The sequence below is a fragment of the Osmerus eperlanus genome, chromosome 24, assembly GCF_963692335.1.
Source record: "Osmerus eperlanus chromosome 24, fOsmEpe2.1, whole genome shotgun sequence".
Classification (NCBI taxonomy): domain Eukaryota; kingdom Metazoa; phylum Chordata; class Actinopteri; order Osmeriformes; family Osmeridae; genus Osmerus; species Osmerus eperlanus.
The window spans coordinates 6,922,256-6,942,278 of NC_085041.1; the positions used below are offsets into that span (position 1 = coordinate 6,922,256).

A 20,023-nucleotide genomic window follows, 5' to 3' on the forward strand; every position below is an offset into this window, starting at 1 on the left:
GACAGTGTCTAGTGCCCCACCAAGGTAATTGGTTTCTTAGCTGTGGGAAAGGGATGGATATTCAAGGACCAGGGAACTAGGGCTGTGGTCATACGTCTTCTGCACAAAGTACATTACTGCGGTAGCTTCCAAGTAAGCCTGGGTTCAAGGATGGAACTGCATGCGTTGATTAGCTCTGCTTGGACAGACTGACCTATGATTCCCATGTCAGAAGGTGCTTTACTGGCTCACTGAAATGCCTGGAATAGCTGCTATTCCATGTACAGTAGACATGGTCAAACCACAGGCATGTTTATAAATGTTTAATCTTGACTGACTGTAGGAAATCGATTATTATTTCCTTCCCCTAAGCCCCTCTGGGAATTCTCCGTAGGATGAAATGGAAGAGTGTAGATTGAGTAAAGTCGCGGCGAGGTTGTTGCTAGTGGCAACGACAGACTGGAGTCCCCTGTGCCAAGACAAACACTTACCTCCGAGGCATCCATTAGATCATGTAATCAAGTATTGTTTTGGTGTATGTTGTGCGTTGTTGAAAGGGTTCGGTTTTGTTTGAGTCTGGAACCTTCCGGACTTCTCAACTATTTCTAGCGTCTGCCTGAGGTGGGGGCTTATGGTGGAACAGTCAACAGCAGCAGCCATTGGCTAGGAAGCCAGGACTCCTACTCAAAACCGTCTCAGAGGAACCCAGGAAGTTTAAATGAAGATGCCCTCACCTCCGGCAGACAGCTGAAATAAGCCTCGGGTCACACATAATCTTGACACTGTTTTGGTGCAGTGAATAAGGGGTTTTGCAATCCTACGACTAACTTATTGTGGTTTGGGGAACTGGGGCCAACATTTCTCTTTATGTAATGTACGTTTCTGAAAACCAGTAAGCGAACAGGAAAGGAATGTAACCAAAAAAGAAAAAAATCCTCAACTTGAATCAACGAAAACAGGAGGAAGGAAACATAGTCAGGTGATGTCAAGCCATTCCAAGGAGAGCTTTTGTTCCCATTGAGTGGGAACAAGTGACAGAAAGAGGGAGAGTAATAGGAATGGAGGGATAGCGAAAGAGAGGAGTGCGTCCGATCCAAATTTGCTTGCAGCTTACCGTTCCCGAAAACAATGCAAGACAAGAGGTCAGGGATTCACACACATGGACAGGCGGAGATGTGCACACACACTCGGAGACGCAGAGACAAGATGGGGGAAGTTGGATGGACACACTGTAAAGAATTGGAGTCATGCCTGGTGTGACCACAGACCAAGGATGCAGCGGTAGAATTTCAACAGCTCCCCTTGTGGATGGGAGGGAGTATTGCATGCAACTGGTTCCCCCCATCAGTGACGTTGCACTTTCTTGTGTAGCTCACAACCATCACTAACAAACAAAAAAGGGTGAAGTGGTTATCCCAAAGCCCCGCCTCCCAGAGGAGGGGATAAGGCCAACAAGTTGCACTGGTAGAAACAGAAAATGTGTTAAAGAAAGTCTCCCCCTACTGCCATGGTTTTCCTACGGCCAAATTTCTCTTAATGTACACCCCGATAATCTGTCAAAGGACAACAGCGTGATATGGATATTTCTCCCGGGTCGATACTGTAACTGTGTGAAGGTTTATTAGCAACAATCTGTGTCGAATCACCCAATAGTTTACAGGAGAATGTGTATTAGTCAGCTAATTCATTTTCTTGTGTCGTTTTACTCCAAAGCATGCATACGTGAACAGAAACTATCATCATCCGCACATAATACTGATAAATCTATATATATTAAAACATAAAGCCAACAATCTTCCTGTAAAACTCCAAAGCTTTGATTGGTTAGTATACCCTGAGGTGTAAGTTGAATAACCTGTCAGTTCAATAGTCTAGATCCAGTACGGAATAATCGATTAGTCAAGACTTCAGCATCCACTCTTTTCTCCACTAACTGTGGCATGATGTCACCGGCGTGGAACTATTTATAGATGGGAGGGTTTGAATAATTTAGATGTGTTCCTGCCATTTTTAGAGAAATACACAGTCCCCTTCAGTGTTGATCTGCCGGAATGAATCTGCAGAGCAGTGTTGTGAGGACAATTGGGTTGATTGTTGATTGTAGGGTTTGGCTGTCTATCCTCTGACTCTTACACCCACCCTGATACTATTTAGATTAAGTTCTTAAGGAACTTCATGACGTTCTGCAGAAAACCGTGGCAGTCAGGAGATAAATGACATTTTTTGTGTCTCAGTCACGTGGAAGAAGGTGCACTTGCTGTAGACAAAAGGAAATCAAATATGAACAAAAGTGAGAGAAAAACGAAAGAAACAGCTGTGCTTGTCTGTCCTTACAGGACTGGCTTGTTTGACAGTGTATAAGCTTTGTCATACAATGTGCGGTTAGCAAGAGAAATGAAAAAGGTAAGAGAGCAGTTAAAAACCACAACCAACTAACAATACTCAGAGCCCTTTGAACCTTGAACTGAATCCCTATTCTCTAGACTCTTTACACAGTGCATCAAGTAAATGTCACAGTTCATGAAGCAAACATCCAACAATAAATTGTTTCCACCTTGAGGTCTCTGGGAAAAAATATACATTAATCACCTACAAAACGGAGGTCACATTTTCAAGAGTGTAGGATTAATTAAAGTTGAACCCATCGAACGAATCAGCGTTTAAACCTTGAGTATGTCCAAAGAAAAACACATTCACAGTTCAAAAAGGATAATAACACTGACATTGAGGCAAGAATAGAATAACCTTTCTTCAAGTCCATGAAGATAGCCGGGAGCCAGACAGAAAGTTCACGTCCTCAAAAAACATCTGCTCTGGGCAAAGGTTCACAAAATGCATGGACATATTGTTGACTCATGTAGAATCCCCACATGCCCGCCCACATCGCAAACAGAGGAGAGGAGAAAAAAAAGGCTACATACTGGCTTGCAGGGTCTTCTGACTTATATCGTTGGTAAAGGCTCCGATGCCTTTGTTGGAAATGGCGGCCAGTGAGAAGAAGTACTCTGTGTTGGCGCGGAGACCCTCCGCCACGTAGGAGGAGGATGGCCCGAACGTTTTGGTGATCTGAAAGGGACGAGGAGGAACACTTGACGCCAGGATTCCTTAATCCCAAAGAGGGGGGGGGGGGGGGGTTCAAACGATGAGCTCTTACCTGACTTCCAAAACTGCCCTCTTTGTAGCGGAGTTCGTAGTTGATGATGCCCTCCTTCTCGTGGGCGGGTTCCCAAGTGAGCTCTATGCTCGTGTCGGACACAGCGCCCACCATGAACTTGTTGGGCTGTCCCGGGACTACGAAAACACATTCCAAACACAAACCAAATCGGTAAACAACACAGTCAGCATGGAAGATACACAAGGGATGTCGTCCCCCCCCCCCCCCCCCCCCCCAAACTGTGCAATAGAGTATCTACTCCGTTCATGCGCCCAGAGGGAACTCAAAAGTGGTTTGCTAGGGAGGAAGGAATTGGAACCCTGGATCCTGACCTCCGATCAGCACTTTGACATGGATGGGGTCCGAGAAGGGCCCGTCGCCCACGGAGGTAAAGGCCAGCACTTTGATGGTGTAGGTCTCCGAGGCCACCAGGCTCTGGACGGTGGTGATGATGCTGTCCTGGACGTTGTGGATCTGCCACAGGCTCATAGGCTGGGCGTCGTCCATGCTGTAGTACACCCTGTACCCTTTGATCTGGCCGTTGGGCTCTTCAGGCTCGTCCCAGCGCACCATCATGGTGTTCGGGGATATGATCCGGGCCTGTATGTTTCGAGGCGGGCTGGCCGGGGCTTGTTCCCCGGTTCGGGTCTCCACCGGCTCGCTGGGGGGACCCTGGCCGATGGTGTTGAATGCCGAGACGCGGATCTCGTACTCGGTGTTGGGGTAGAGGCCCCCGATGCTGTAGCGCGTGGTGGTGATGCTGTCCATGGTCTCGAACTTGCTGTCGGAGGTCTTGGCGCGGTACTGGATGATGTAGTGACTAACAGGGTCAGGGTTGCCGGAGTCCCAGGTGATGGTGACGCTGGTGGCCGTGGTCTCCGTTACCATGGGAGTGCCCGGGGGCTTTGGTAGGGCTGTGACGATTCAGGGGAAAGGGAGGAAGAGGTTAGTTGGGAAGGGACAAATAACAGCCCAACTACTTTTTATGGATTGGTTTGATGTAATGACAAAGCAGTGTACAAAGGAGAAAATGAAGTCACATTGAAGCTAAGGAAGCTAATAAGTCTAACAGTAGAGACTAGTGTTGACAGTTGGACGACCCTCAAACCCGTTCTTACACTTGACGGTGATCTGCGCCACGGACTCAATAATGCCCAGGCTGCTCATGGCCACGCAGGTGTAGTTGGCCGACTCCCGCACGCTGTTCAGTTCCAGAACGTTCCTCCCGACCGGCATCTCGTCTTCGGGCGTCAGGTCCTCCGAGTTGAGCATCCATTTGACGTAGGGCATGGGCGACCCGACGGCGACGCAGGTAATGTTCACACTGCCCCCGGGCATGATCTCGTGACTTGTCGGTGGAATGGAGAAGCGGGGGGGCACGCGCCGAACTGGGAGGGGGAGGGTGTGAGGGAAGGATGAGGGGAGAGGAGGGGATTCCAAAAAGAGAAAGAGAGAGGTAACAAGACAGGCCGATGAAAATGGACCCTTTCCAACGGCATTCCTAAGATCTACAAAGAGGACCAACAGGGCAAACTCAACAAAATGTTCTCTGTTGTTTTTTTACACAAAATGTAAAGAAGACAAATAATGAGAAGGAACTAAACTAACAGAACTGATCCAACAACAATATAGATTGACATTAAAGCAATGATTCATAGCAACAAGGTTCCATTGACCAAAATTTGACCCATCACAGCACAAATAAAGACACGAAAATCTATTACAAGTTTCTCATCTTTTGGAATTGAACTTTGCAGAATTGTCGACGATGCCTGTGGAGTGTGTGAGAGTAAGACAGAGGCCATGTGATCCTGTTGCCACATAAAGCCACACGGAATAAGGAACCTTGCTGTCCTCTCGACCACTCACACTGTGGCTGGCTATTAAAGGGTTGACCCATGGCATGGCAAGTATAGGGGACTTGGCCATCTTAATGTTGGGGGTCGGGTGGCTGAGCGGTTAGGGAAACGGGCTATTATTCAGGTTGCTGGTTCGATTCCCGGCCGTGAAAAATGACGTTGTGTCCTTGGGCAAGGCACTTCACGCTACTTGCCTCAGGGGGGAATGTCCCTGTACTCACTGTAAGTCGCTCTGGATAAGAGCGTCCGCTAAATGACTAAATGTAAATGTAATGTTCCTCTCTGGTCTCCCATAATAAGCTATGGTTATATATTCAGGGACACCTCGTGCATCCTGAATACGAAACATAACAGTTCTTAACAGATAGGGCTAAAGATGAGAAACTTTAATCAGATTTTTGTGGTTTAGGGTAGATCCACTGGACAAAGCTTTTTAAAGATCTGACAAGGTTCCATTGATAGATGCAGCTATCAGTTTCACAGACAGCATGCATAAGAGACTGAAGTAAATTAAGGAGTAAATGATAACAAAACCAGATATAAAATTGAGATAAAAATGCATAGAGGAGTAGAAGAGTAGTAGGGTCGCTAGCATGCCCAGACAAAGACGATTGGAGAGGAAAAGAGAAATATAAGATACAGGGGGTAGAGCACTAGAGGAATAGAGAGATACAGAGAAAGGAGGGGAGGGTGGGAGGAGGGAGGGGGGGTAACCCACTTCAATGCTGTGTAAGCTTTTTTTTTGTTGTTTTTTTTTGTCCTCCAGCCAATGTGACCAAATGTGACAGCGGCACATTGTCGCATCGCTGTCCCGGCTGAGGCAACACAAAATAAGTATAGAGCTAACAGGTAGTGTGTCTAGAGGAGTACATAGAGAGGTAGCAGTAGTAGTTGTAGCCAGAGTAACTATCACAAGTAGGAAAATAAGTCAAGAAACAGAATCAGACCGACAGTAGGTAGAGGTGAAGAGAGGCAACATGAAAGGTTAGGATAGAAGAGGCACAGGAGTTTGAATGGAAGAAAGAGTTGATGTCGAGGATGTGGATATAGCGTGTGTGTGCGTGTGTGTTCTTGCGCGTGTGCGTGCGTGCGGGAAGGAACCTTTGTATATGTGTCTGGGTGTGCGTGTGTGCGCGAAAGATCAGACTGAAAGCGGGTGGCCGCCGTCTGTGGTGTTCATGGAGGTCATGCAAAATAGATCAATAACGAGAGTAGGAGAGGAGGGCAGAGAAGTCAAAAATGATGAACGAAACGTAAGGGCTGACTTAGAGACAGACAGACAGTCTGACAGACAGACAGAGAGACAGGCAGACAGACAGACTGGGAGCACAGAGACAAAGGACCTGAGGACGGGACACAAGGCAGGAGGACAGAGCAGGCCCAAGCATCAAGACAGCAGACTGACTGAAGAGACAGACGGACAGACGAACAGACATACACGAATGGGGTACGAAAACGCACTGTACGCAGAGGGAGGGGGGGGGGGGGAAGGGAGGGGAAGGGAGGGGGGCGGAGGTGGGATAGAGTAAGGAGACTGTGATTCTGACCGAAAACTCAATAAAAACTTGGCTCAAAGTGGGTATTTTTCCGTTGGTCTCACACACCGGGGCTTCGAACTCAGAACTAAACCCCTCCAGCCCCTAACTTTATTGTGGACAAAAGCGGGGGGGAGTGTGTGTGTGTGTGTGGGGGGGGGCACTGCATTCAAGAGGGGAAGAGGGGGGAATGGGGGCTGGATGCAGTGGAAACAACATTCCAAAACAATCTGTGTCCATTCAAATGGGATTCATTCGCTCGTTGTGTGGGGATAACCTTGACCAGTTTTCTACCAGGAAGATATTCATCAATAAATATGTCTTCCACTTCAAAAAGATATCTAAGAGATGATAACCTACACTACTGTGTGGACTTAAGCAACCGTTGCACATCCAATGGAATTGGGTTGGTCACACAACCGATATTTTGGCAGTAGGTGTAAAATCATTCCTAACGCTGTTAGGAATGATTCGAAACATGGCTTCGGAACATGGCTTGTTTCCGATTGGGATGAACGTTTGATGGTGACCTTCTTGGGTCATCCCATAATCTAAACATTAGTGCTCTTCTAACATAGAGAACCTTTTGAAAGTCCTATAATTCACAGGTAATGTCCATTACTGTTACTAAGTGTATGTAGCGACCTGTCCTTCAAGTTCAAGTGGTTTATTCTAATGTCTAATGTCACACTAATGTCACATTCCATGATGGCTAATGGTCTGTTCCATATATAGGAGCATTACCTAGGCAGCTTTGACACAACACTAAAGCTATGTGCAGTGCAGTCTAAAAAAGAGAGGAAAAGAACCTGAATCTAAGGCATAGACGAAAATAACTTGGCACATTGGCTCCTATTTGTCGAAATAAAACCAGGTGGCATTTTCACAAGGGCTTTGTAAGTATAGCTACCATTACAATTACACAGAATCACAATTGACTATCCAATTATGAAAATGGATCTAAGATTCGACCATATCTGTACTCATAAGAGAAGCAGGGCTTGGTCTGAAAATAGACTTTCTTTTCATGTCTGGCATCATAGCACTTGTGGCAGCAATTATTTTAGCTTTGCAAAATATATACATCTTTTTTTTGTGTCATACTTGGGTTAAGAGACGATTATTCAATTACAATCGCTCCTCTGTAAAGTGCCTACTGAATAACAAAGGTGAAAAGGTGGCCCATTCTTCACACAGACATGCACGGGTGTGACTGTGGCACGTGTGACATATAGTCAGGAACGCCTCCATCATCTCAGGTCTCGCAACCAGAACCAAATCCAGTCCCAAAGTGTCACCCCAATCCATCCCAGCATGCTTTTCATTGACAATCTAGCATTTGCAGGTCACGCACACATTGGAAAAAAAAATTCAACTTCAAAAAGCACATCACGTCATAAGAGCATCGTAGCAGCAGGTAGCTCTGCTCACCGGGGGAGTGGGCTTTTAAGGGGACACGTTTGAAAGACGACTGAACAGTAACCTGTAAATAAAAGCCCTTGTCTTTGGAAAAGATGTTCCCTTTGGAAGCAAATCCAAAACATTCTGAGGGGGCCGGAATTCAAAATGTCCATTTTCATTTTTGAAGATGCTATTCTCTCCCTGGGGCAAGGGTAAGCCAATGAACCAGGAGCTTTGGTGGTCGAGTGAATGAGGAAAATTTCACCTTTCAACTTCCGACACCTCTACTCTACCTATAAGCCATTATTGTTATATTTTTTTATTTTGGGATCCAACTAAAATGGTTTCCACAGATTATTAATCATAAGAAAACAAGTATTAATGGACTTAGAACTCCAGACAGTACACACTGGCTCCTTCTGTCTCCAGCAGTTCATTTTGAGCACAACATCATTAGTTCAAGGTTAGCCGGCATGCCGTTGCGTTCCAGCCGAGTAGAGAAATCCTAAGATGTATGCTACGGACTGTCAACATTTGTATCCAGTGTCGATGACTCATCCTAGCCCACATTATGTGGAGACGTAGCGAGGTGTGAGATGAGGAAAGGGCAGCGCTGAGAGCTGGGCTTTACCATGTGCCTCGTGACCTCCGCGAGCTGACACGGGTGTTTGATGTGGTGTGCGGCTCCTCCTCGGAGATCCTACCCTTTTTCGAATGCAAAACCCAGCCGAAGCACGAATGAATCCCAATTGCATGGACATGCTCCTCATTCACAAAGACCAGGAGCCCGACCGGCCCCACGCATAAGCACATGAGTGCGGGGAAATAGACTTGTTTGGACTTGTTTGGACTGGTCGCAAAGCAGACATCCTGTTTCGAGCCCCAATGTGGAGAGGAAGACAACTTGACAGTGGCCGAGGCGAGAAGCCGCCGAGAGAGAACGCCAAAGCACGCTGCTAGCCTAAGTGGGGGCCCGCTGTCGTGGAGGGCGGACTGTGCCCAATCCAGAGGTCGGAAAAGGCGAACATTATCGGCCATTTTGGTGAGGCGGTTTCGTCCCTGCCCCAAAATGAAGGGGAAAGCCAAAATAATGTGCAGCCTTTAGGTTCACCTTGAAGCTGAGATTACACCCTCTTGCTGCCTGAGGACACAGGCACGCCAGCGAGATCCTTTAGTTACACTTACCGAACGAGGCCCTGGGCATTTACATACAAACCACAGGTGTCGCCCGTATTAACACACCCGGGCTGCCATAATGCAAAACAGACGCTATGGGTGGCTCATCAAAATGGAAATTATTACTTAAAGGAAACTGACAGGAATCCTGGCAGGGTATCTAATAACAGCAAACAGTGGATTCCAGGGATTCGGGGGAGTATCACGTCTGTAGTTCTATATCTTAAAGACAAGCAGCCAAATAATATTCTAGGTATTTTCGTTCACCGCGGTCAGTTTGGCACTGAATACAATCAGTCAGATTTGTAGAGGTCATATGTTTTGCGCCAGATTAAATCCAGATGTGAATTTCGATAGCACGACACTACAGGGATTCAGGGATCGGGACTCCTTCAAACAAACATTGGATAGAAATGGATGTATTCCACTTTGGCCAGTGAGAAAATAAGGTGTAATCTAGCTTTCTTTCCCAATGTGACAAACAAATGCACAGCAGGACATGCAAGCACATTCAAAACCAGGCCGGCATTCTTGCAGACGAAGGTAAACATTCACGTTCACATGCACTTTTCACAGCACAGTCTTCCTGCATCATTGACAAAAGAGATAGTTCTATTTGTTTACGCTAAACTACACACCGGTTACATAGATTTATATGGACACGTATGTCCTGTAGGTCAGATATATAAAACTCAAATTACACCCAACCGGTTGTATTATTCGATGTCATTTGGGCTCACTTCAATTTCCTTCAGTGGGATCATGCCATGGATTGAGACATCTATTGTTAAGCAACAATGAGAGGATATCGACCCAGCGGTATTCAAGAGTTCTGTTGTTACAATTGCTAATAGAGTTTCTTTTTATCTCTAATTGGTGCTAGGTACTGAGGGACCAGCCAACCCTTTCATTTGTGTCTGAGATGAGTGAGGCCCAAAAAAAGGGGATGATTATATAAACGACGTCTAATGAACCGTCTTCACAAAGCGGTAAGAAGGGAGACGTTCTGGAGAGAATAAGGAAACAGCGCCTCGGTTTCGTGAAAAGAGAGACTGGGAAGAGAAGGAGACCAACGGCGGCCACATATGTTCGGAGTACGAACTTTCCTATTCGGTTTCATGGAGACCTGAGCGAGATGTTCCAAAAGAGCTCAGCAGAGGCCAAAAAAAAAGAGATGTGGGCGCATGCAACAAACTCAAGAGCTAATAAACTCCCTTGAATGTGCTTCCGAGACAGCAGAGGAGATGCGTTTCATTATTGATGCTCTCCTTCTGCATTGGCGGGGGAACAGGCAGAAGGGTGACCCTGTGTCTCTTACAGGCGGCCATCTTGCGCTGCCCACATGGGCGCGTATCCCCGGCAGGGAGGGCCACTACCCGCAGAGTGCGTCAATTATTAAGGCTTCTTTTCTGTTGCAGTCGGGGGGGGGGGTACTGTGTTCCTTTTAATACTTAACATGCTTTTGTGGCGCTAGAGGGACCTCCATGGGAGCTTGCGGAGCGACACACACGCAGGCGCGCGCACGTTCGCACGTGCGTGGACGCGCGCACACACACACACACACACACACACACACCCTCGCTCCAGCTCTCAAAAGAGACAGATCGGGGGAGTCCGTATTGAAGTCTGCTATCTCTTCTGCCTGGATGAGTGAAAGGCCTGATCGAACAAACTTGTTGAACTCAATGCCATTCTCTTTCCTGACCACCGGCTCCCACCCAAAATCTATGTAATGTATTCAGAAGCGCTCCAGAGCGGTACCATTTACAGGCAAGTTTACTGCAGTCAGTGACATGAGATTTAATACAGAACTGGCTTGGATTCAGCTTAATATTTGCCTAGCAAAATCCAGTGCATAGCGCTCGTAAAACATAAGCCCTAAAACATTTGGTACGTTGATAGGGGAAGCTGGTTGCAGACACCCAATTTAGAACCAAATGAATGGTGCCTGCATCGGTGTGCAATTAATTTGGCATCCTCTGCTCTCTGTTAGAAGGGGATTATAACAAACACATCCAAAGTCAAACTGGTGTGTATTTGTTTCTGTCCAATTTGAGTGTATTCATCACGCCCTCTGCATCAAATAGAAAATCTATTTCAACCCCGAAATAGAATGAGTGAATTATAATTCTGAGTTTGCCTGAGTCTTGTCAACTGGTCTGGGACCAGCAGCTGTCAGTCAACAAAGGGATATTGTCTGGTTGACTTCCTTTCGAACATAATTACCACCATAGCACCTCTGAAAATATAATGTAGGATTCATTATTCTAGCGATTGATCCATGTGGCCCTGGCAAAAAGGCCTTCAAATTTAACTGTGCAGAATCACCACTGAACCAGGTCTAGCCCAATCAGGTGTTTTTAGTTTTGAACAAGATGACAGGAACACTGGCTGTATACACATATATGATGTCATTTAGCATTCATACTGGGACTCATAAATTAGCAGTATTACTGAGAAGGAAACAAATAAATGAACCACTACGAACAAACAGACTATGAAAGAAAAAGTTCTAGAATGTTTCAAAACCAAAAGAAAACTACACACAGCACCAAAACCACGACACAGAAGTACAAACTAATAAGAGAAGCCAACTAAAGTTTCTATCAGGTAAAAACTGGTGGGATAACAGAAGGAAGAGAATCAAACAAAAACACACGAGAAATGCAGAAAGAAACGACGACAGCCAAAAGAGTTTTGTTCAGGCATGCAAGCGCTGTTACATTCTCCCATCATGCATCAGGCCTTGATATTTCAAAGTGCGAGGTTTCCATGACAACATGTGCAAGAAAGCGTTCAGTGCAGCAGCAATACCAAAGGATGCATACGAGAAAAGGCCCCACAATGCAAACTGAAAATAAACAAAACCCGAGCTAATCGGGCTTGCTTTCATCATTTCTTCTTTTGAATAAAAATAAAATTGTCCTTAATAATTATTTAGCAGTTTGGATTACTCGTTCAGGATTTCTTCAAATTAGTCATGAAGCGAACTTTGCAATAGGTAAGTATATCTAGAATTTTCAACATGTTGTTTTTTTTGTTGTAAATGTGGGTAAAAAAAGTAAAAAAGAAAAAACACACCAACCTTCTCGAAGCTCTGAGGGATGTAAAGGGGTTGATGCAGAACACAATGACATGAGGAGAAGAGAAAAATAGGGGAAACACAGAGAGAGTAAAAAAGGCCACCTCAAGGTGTTTAGCTGCAGCTACATTTCTCTTTTTTTTCCATTTTTCTACTGCTCTCTTGTCTCTGCTATCAGTGACATCCGTCTTTAAGAATATTGCCTGCCCCCCCCCCCCCCCTCACCCCCTTAATATAAACTGTGACCCAGAACATTCAGATTCACCCCAGTGGCTGCGCTGTTGCTTGTTAGAAAATGTGGGCTGCCACTGGAGTCAAATCAAGCGCATCATCATTATCAAAATTCACAAGCTCCTTAGCCACCCAAAGAGATCCCATGGTGGCCGAATTTGCTTTCGTTCAAGAAGGAAACAAATTAAAGAGAAAATAAAGAAAACTAATGATAGGTATAAAAGAAAAAAAGAAAACAATCAAAAGACACAGTTTGAGCTGAAATTAGCAGCTACCGTTCAAGACTATCTCCAAGTTGATTGTTGTGAACTAGAATGATGATGACTTTTGTCTATTCACTTCAAGTCATGTTCAGGTGAACAGCACACTAACAAAATTGTACTCAACCCTTTTTGATACATATGGTGTACAGTAGCTGCTAATTTCAAGTGTAATTTGCTTTGTGAACGAAACATAGTCAACATCAAATATCATAATCAATTGACAAATTAAACCATAAAGAGACAATTAACACAATCAAGGCATAACATGTGCCGTTGAATATTCAGTAACTTGAGGTATTTTATCTCAAATATTAAGTGATCATATACTCTGTCTGGATGATTATGTACTATTACATGTAACTCCTCAAATACATGCCTGCTATGGGTAAAATCTACAGCCACACAGGACAAGAGTAATAGGGGTGTATTCTTGATTTACAGTGCCAAAGCACAACAAAGACAGAGATAGCACTTTGCTCCTCAAGTGGGTGTCTATGCTAATGCTGTAAAATTTGAATCTTTCACTTCACTAGCAAGCAACTTCTTCTAAAGGAATGACTCGAACGATAATAATGAAAAGGCATCTCCATGACCCATTTTATAATGTAAGAGCGTTAAATAATTTATCGGGAACAAAGTTATTTGGTACACAGCAGTGGGAACAAACTGAGCAGATATGAGGCATCTTTTTTAATATGCACAAAATAAATAATACATGTCTAAAATGCATCTGCCTCGATTTATTAAAGTTACCTCACTAGGGATACATTGTCATTTAATGTTAGCAGTAAGGAGTAACATTCTTCTTCATTGCCTATTTCACTCAAATGAAATGTTCCGCCAGACTATTATTTATATGTTCACAATTTCAGAACTTACCACTGAAATGACTACACTAGAGGCTTTGAAGACATTTCTTAGGATGTTGAAACCATAGCTTTATGTTCCTCACAAAGCATTGACCAAGAAGAACACTACTAAAAATGTTTTCAATTGACCCGAGTTCAAACCTTTTTTTCACAATCTGGAGAAAACGTAAGATATTTTGATTGGTTGGCACGAAACCTTGTCACTCAATCAAAATCAGACTTACCGTTACATTCCTGTGCCTGAAAATCTAATCAAGAAACAATTCCTCAACAATTCATTTAGGGGTCCATCGGTTATATAAGGATTATTTGCTAATTAAAGTTTTCAATTTATTGTATTGACTTTACGTTTGGAATAATAACAATAATGAACTATTGCCTAATATCTTAACTGTCAAGGTAATGGCACAAGAAAGAAGTTAGTACTTTTTGGGGGGTGATTGGAGAGCATGGCGCTCAGAAATAGAAATACAGGGATTGAAAGACACCAAGAAGAGGGTTAGTTGTTTGGCTGGAGGTCACACTCTTCACCTTCATTGGATATTAAATACACATGAATGTGAGGACAACACTGGTATCAATGCCACAGTAATTAAATACGTCAGCCCTTTATCGTTAGTTTAGCAAAGGTTCCTCATCGATCACCATTAGGATACAAGGCAGACATGGGTTAAGATCGTTCTTTTTTTTTTCATTCTCCTTCGTACTTAAAAGCACTGGGGCTGACATTTGATTAGAAAAGCGTCTGATTGGCTGCGATCCGGGCCTTGTTGCACCCTACCTCGCACGTAAAGGTTAGCAGGGGAGGAGTAGCGGACGCCTTCCACGTTCGACGCCACGCACTCGTACTTCCCCTGGTCCGTCTCCTCGCTGTTCTCGATCTGCAGGGCACCTGGGGGGAGACAACCACAAACGACAAGAACGGAGAGAGAGAAAGAGAGGAGAGAAAAGAGAAGAGACGAGAGAAAAGAGAGAGGGAAAGAGGGGGCGGGGGGGGATTATTAGTGATTCCACAGTGACAGGAGGGAGTCAAAAACATTCTTGAATGGAGGAGTATCCTCGTGAGTTTTTCCGGGAGCGTTTAATTTCAAGCTTGTGACCTCCCCGACACTAATGCACACTTCTGTGAGAAGCGCTGTCCAACTCTCCTGCTCCACTATGCGTTGGAAGAAAAAAAAAGAAGTGTGGAAAAAAGAAAACGACGATAGGCCTGAACTGAATACGTCAAGTTCAATTTGCTCCTGAACGTGGATCCTGTTAGAACATCTTCTTCTCCTCAAGCACCCAAGAGTGCAAAACAATATGGACGCCATGGATACGATGTTGACGTGGGAAACCGACGCAATGTTGTCGATGGATGGAGATTGACAGGTTGACCTTCGTCTTGCACTCCCCAAAGGAGTGTGTGTGTGCGTGTGTGTACGAGGGTGTGTACGTGTGTGTACGAGGGTGGAAGGGGAGGGGGGGTTGGGAAACTGTAAGAACATTACCAGACATATGGTTCATCAGTTCATGTCTAAAGGAACAACACTGCTTAGGACAGCAATCTTGCCCACTGAGGTCCCACAACATAAATAATTATGTTACATATTATTAAATAATTAACGGCAAGATATTAACAAATTGTTTGAGGAAACGCACGCCTTGTACTTTGAACATTGATGTGCACTGTGGTGCATTAGAAGCTCTGGTGAAGTTCTATGAAACCTCTAGAATTCGAAATGGCCGGCTCTCATCTGAGAGGGCGGAGCCATGCACACGTCTGAAAGACAAACGTAGCAGGAGAGCCGAGAGGAAAGACAGAGGTGAAAGAACCCGTGTCAGACGACTCCTCGTTACCGCGGGGCGACGGCTGCTCCGTGATGATGTCATTACGGCTCCTGCCTGGCTCGCGGCCCGCGGACAGATTGCCCGTCCCGTGGTCAACGGAGCGCTCGGCGCTTGATAACGTTCAGCCGAGGCTCATTAATATGCCTGTGCGCTTGCGTCTGCTGTCACCTAGCTCCTCTGCCAACAAAAATCCCAGCTGTACCCTATCACAGGGTTCACAGGCAAATGTCCAGAGGTCAACGGCATTGGTAAGGTCCCCTCAACTATAGATGTATAAAAAAAACATATTTGCTGAAGGCCAGCCTCGATGTTCATGCGGTAGTGAGTATCTCTCACCAAAGTCTAGCTACGACGCAAAGTATTACAGTGAAATAGCTGTGTAAAACTCGAAGAATTCCCTATTTCATTTGTTTGTCGCTTTGCCCTACATGCCTCAGATCACCTGGGCCCCAATAGGATGTCCTGTCTGGCATGACAAACGTCAACGTCTACCTGCAAACCCACGGGAGGCAGGCTTTTTTCGAATTTGGATTTGTTTGATGTGTGCTGGGCGCAGCAGGCTCCAACACTTTGGCAGGTGGTCTGGAACTAGCTCAGAAGCCCGCACGGTTTGATGGCAGGGAGGCAGGTGTATAAAGAGCGTGTGAAGTCCGAATCTGGGCAGAGACTTCCATAAAACTCTGCCCGTGTCTCTCACTCTCTCTGCAGCGTAGACACCCCAGATGAATTCTGAAACCCACCGTCGACAGGCTGTATTTTTTTTAATGCCCCATAAATTACACAGGGCGAATAAAACCCAGAATTGGGGTTGAGAACCCCCCCCCAAAAATCCTGCTCAATCTCAAGTCTGTATTCAGTTCATGAAGTATGTGTACCTAACATTACTGATGATGACATTTGAAGGTGACGCTTCATCAGCGCGCTCGAGACGCTCTCTGTTTGATCCACAAACAGCCGACTGGGGGGAGGGGGGATGACAAACAAACAGTCAACCCAAATTAATTACGAGCTAATTAGAAGTCACCGGAGGACCCTGTGAATTATGCTACAGAGTTGAGGAGAAACTGTGAGTGAGGGCGTTTTATCTACTGAGGTAAGGTACCCGCTCGTTAGGCTGTTCCAGCTGATACGGACTCCCGACTGACTGCACCGTATGTGTGCGACCATTTCTTTGAAACTGAAGCTGCGAAAGAACACGGCGAGCTTCAAACGGGAAGAGGAGGGAAATCGCTATTTCATTATATTTCAAGTCTCCCTCCCAATCCGTCAGTCTCCTTATTATATCAAATCGCTTCCCAGAGTCGAGCTGAAAATATCCGGCCAGAGTAATTACTGCTTTTACATTCCGTCGCTGTACTTCATACCCATTCTCCACCTTTCACTTTTTGGTGGTGTAAATTAGATTGACTCGTGCCTCCTTGCACAGAATGGGACTGCATTGTTGCACACAATGGACGTAATTCCTATTCAGATCCTGGTGCTTTAATTGCTAATGTGTCCGTCCTTCCCTTCCTCTTTCCTCGGGCTAACTCGGTCGATGTGACCATACAGTTACCGAGGGTCCCCAACTTGAGACAACAGAACCTAAAGCGCTTTTTAACATGCTTGCTTAAAAAAAGAAGAAGATGCCTTTGAAGTTTTATCTTTTGCTCCCCACCCTATCCCCCTATCCTGTGCACCCCATATCCCCCTCCTCTCCAAGTCCTCTGAACCAACTCTTGCTGTCTTTTCTCTTGGGTTTTTAATGACTATTTTCCATATGTTTTGCATAATTGCGCTCCTCTCACCCTGCCTTTGCCCGTGTGTGTGTATGGCCATTGGCGCTACTTAGCTGTTTTTGAACACACGAGAGAAAAGACAAGAAAAAAATCAAATCAACTTTATCTTGCAAAAGGCATGTCGCTGTGCGAACAAAGCTTTGCACGGCCACACAATGGGGTCTTACAGATCAAGAAACCCCCATGTGTCTTTAAGATAAACGACAATTTACGGCGACGCTAGCAGAATGGCAAACACGCGAGGTAGAAAAGGACAACCTCGGCAGGCCTCGCTTCCTCTACAGCTGTGAGGTCTAATCGGAAGCACAGCAACCTCGACAATAACAGTACAATCCCGAAACGTGAGGTGGACTCCGCTTTGCCATGGCCAAGGCTGACAGGCTGTACTTCCCAAGAATCTACCAGTGACCTTTGCTTTGTAAATCTCTAGGTCAAAGATAAAGAGAAGCCTTGCGGCTAGTTATCAAAAAACGGAAATAACCTATGAGATTTTATCCACAAGCAATGGACATGAGCCATTGACATCTAGTAGAAAACCAATTAGGTTTCCTTAATATGGACGAATCAGCATCCACTTGGCCTTGCCGCCGTCACACCCCCTCGACATCAGGGAAGGAGGAGATGGGGGGCCGTCAAAGTCACCCATGACAGCTGCCCTGGTTAACAGCACAGTTAGGCTGTTCTGATTGAGAGTGTTGGAGGCACCCAGGTGTGATAATGAACGGCCTGCCCGGGCCTAAGTTGTACAAACACACGTCTGGCTATTACAGCATGGGTGTGGACGCTGGAGAGTGGGAGAGAGAGAGAGAGAGAGAGAGAGAGAAGGAGAGAGAGAGGAGAGAGAGAGAGAGAGAGAGAGAGAGAGAGAGAGAGAGAGAGAGAGAGAGAGAGAGAGAGAGAGAGAGAAGAGAGAGAGAGAGAGAGAGAGAGAGAGAGGAGAGGGAGAGAGATGGAGGGAGAGAGAGAGAGAGAGAGGGGGGGAAGAAACAGAGAAGTGGAAGAGGGAGAGAGGAAAAAAAAGTGGGTGAGAGAGAGAGATAGAGAGAGGTAGGGAGAAAGAAAGACGAAGGGAGGCAGCAAAGGGGGAAGGGGCCTGGAACAGATGATTAATTCTGCAAAGCGCCAGCGGCCACAGGCTGCCCACCCCACCGCCGCCTTGCGCGGGCTTGGCCATGTGTACCCCTCCAGTCCTATTTGGGTAATTCAATTAGCGTGCACTGGCAAGCCCTGATTGATTTGTTTAGGCGATCAACAAGATGGCTGGCCGAGGCCCCGGCCCTCTCTGTGCAGCGCTCGTCTGGGCCTGAAGGCGGAGCGGTGCGCCTCTCGTCCTTTCGAGCTCTCAACTTCCTCTGCTCCTCCTCCTTTTCACATCTCTCGCTTCCTTCCTTCCTCCGCTACTCAGTCTCTGCACCTTTACTTCCGACGTGCACCGCAGATCTCCTCACGTGCTTCCGTTTATATCTACCGCTGAGATGTATACGCACACGTGAAGCGAGCACAAAGCGATCCTTCTCTGCCAAAATATGAAAAGGGGAAAAGGCAGAGCGGTCAGCTTTTAGAGGCGGCCGAGGGACCAGGTGACAGCCGTGTCCTTCTCCGGAGGTCCCTCTCTCCCTGTCACGATGTGGGCACGCTCCGGCGCCACCCCAAGGTCATTAGATGCGGGCGTGCCAGCATGGGGCCCCAGACGCGATGCCATTGTTGTCATCGTCCATCTGGTGGCTTGTAACGCTCTCATAAAAGCTGTAATGAAGCAGGTAGGGAGTCCACTCACTGCCTCTCCTCCAGGCCTCTTCTCAGGCAGTCGAGCATACCGGCTCTGTTCATCAAAAGTTTTGCAGGAGTTTTTAGGGGTGACGTTAGCTTGCTAAGCTAACCCATTCTGTGCCAATTGAGCGACTTTGACAGCAGGGTTATTGTTTTTCGCCTGCTGTTTCCATCAGGAGGTGCTACAGCTAGCTAGTGCTGCTGACAATTCAAGATTCCCCTTACATCTCCAAAACAGGTGGTGCAATGCCCACCTCCTATAAATTCCTATTCTTAGTGTGAACCAGCTGCTTCCTTTTGATGTGCAACCCCTCACCCACAAACCACCTGTGTCCTGGTAAATCACCAAGAGAGCAGGCCTCCGTGACCTGGAGTCCCTAACACTGTAAACCGCTAGCGCCGGATGGAAGTGTTTCCACATACAGAGCTGGCGGGGAGAAATCTCCTTTGTGGATCGCTAATCTCATTATGCAAATGCAGAGTTCATGAGTCACACTCGCCTTTTTGTGCCGCAATATGATTTATAGGGCATTTGTGATTCAAATAGTACAGGGCCGGTTTCCGTGGGGCATGAGCGAGACTGTGGTGGATCCTTGGTTGTGTTCTGAGAATCACAACACTAGTGACAGGATTGGACAACAATCGTGGGCGATGCCATGTCCGGTGATGAATTGCATGGTGAAATAATGGTCACTTGTAAATATAATCACTGGTGATTCTTTCGAGAAAAATGAATGCGCTTGTGGTTGGACTGAAAAATGTAAAAAAAAATGGTACAATCACCTCAACTCTTTTACACACAAGATGAAATGTTCACTGAGAAATGGGATGTTCACCTACCTGCTCAACCTGTAACAAAAACCATGTTCAACAAACTACACAAGATAACACAAACAATGCATCTCTGAAACAGGTCAAGTATTGTTTTCTATCAAGTTTGTGTGGGCTTGACGATCAAAATGTGAAGTAGGGTACCAGTAATTGTGAGTCAACCATGACCGTGTGTCCTTTTGTATGCTGATGATATCATCTTCTCTTGCTCCCTTATTCCCATCTAGCCATGACATCTTCTTGGAAGAACAGACTATTCTATGTT

General features: G+C 45.9%; 1 protein-coding gene across 1 annotated transcript in view; it reads right to left on the reverse strand.

The window, feature by feature from the left end:
* ptprsa (protein tyrosine phosphatase receptor type Sa) overlaps positions 1-20,023 on the reverse strand; it is an 89,384-nt gene that overhangs the window by 18,510 nt on the left and 50,851 nt on the right. The window contains exons 7-11 of the mRNA XM_062450624.1: positions 14,331-14,441; positions 4,252-4,521; positions 3,466-4,047; positions 3,134-3,270; positions 2,901-3,045 (exon numbers count right to left, since the gene is read on the reverse strand). Of these exons, the coding sequence (XP_062306608.1) occupies positions 2,901-3,045; positions 3,134-3,270; positions 3,466-4,047; positions 4,252-4,521; positions 14,331-14,441 (1,245 nt within the window). The remainder of the gene's footprint in view (positions 1-2,900; positions 3,046-3,133; positions 3,271-3,465; positions 4,048-4,251; positions 4,522-14,330; positions 14,442-20,023) is intronic.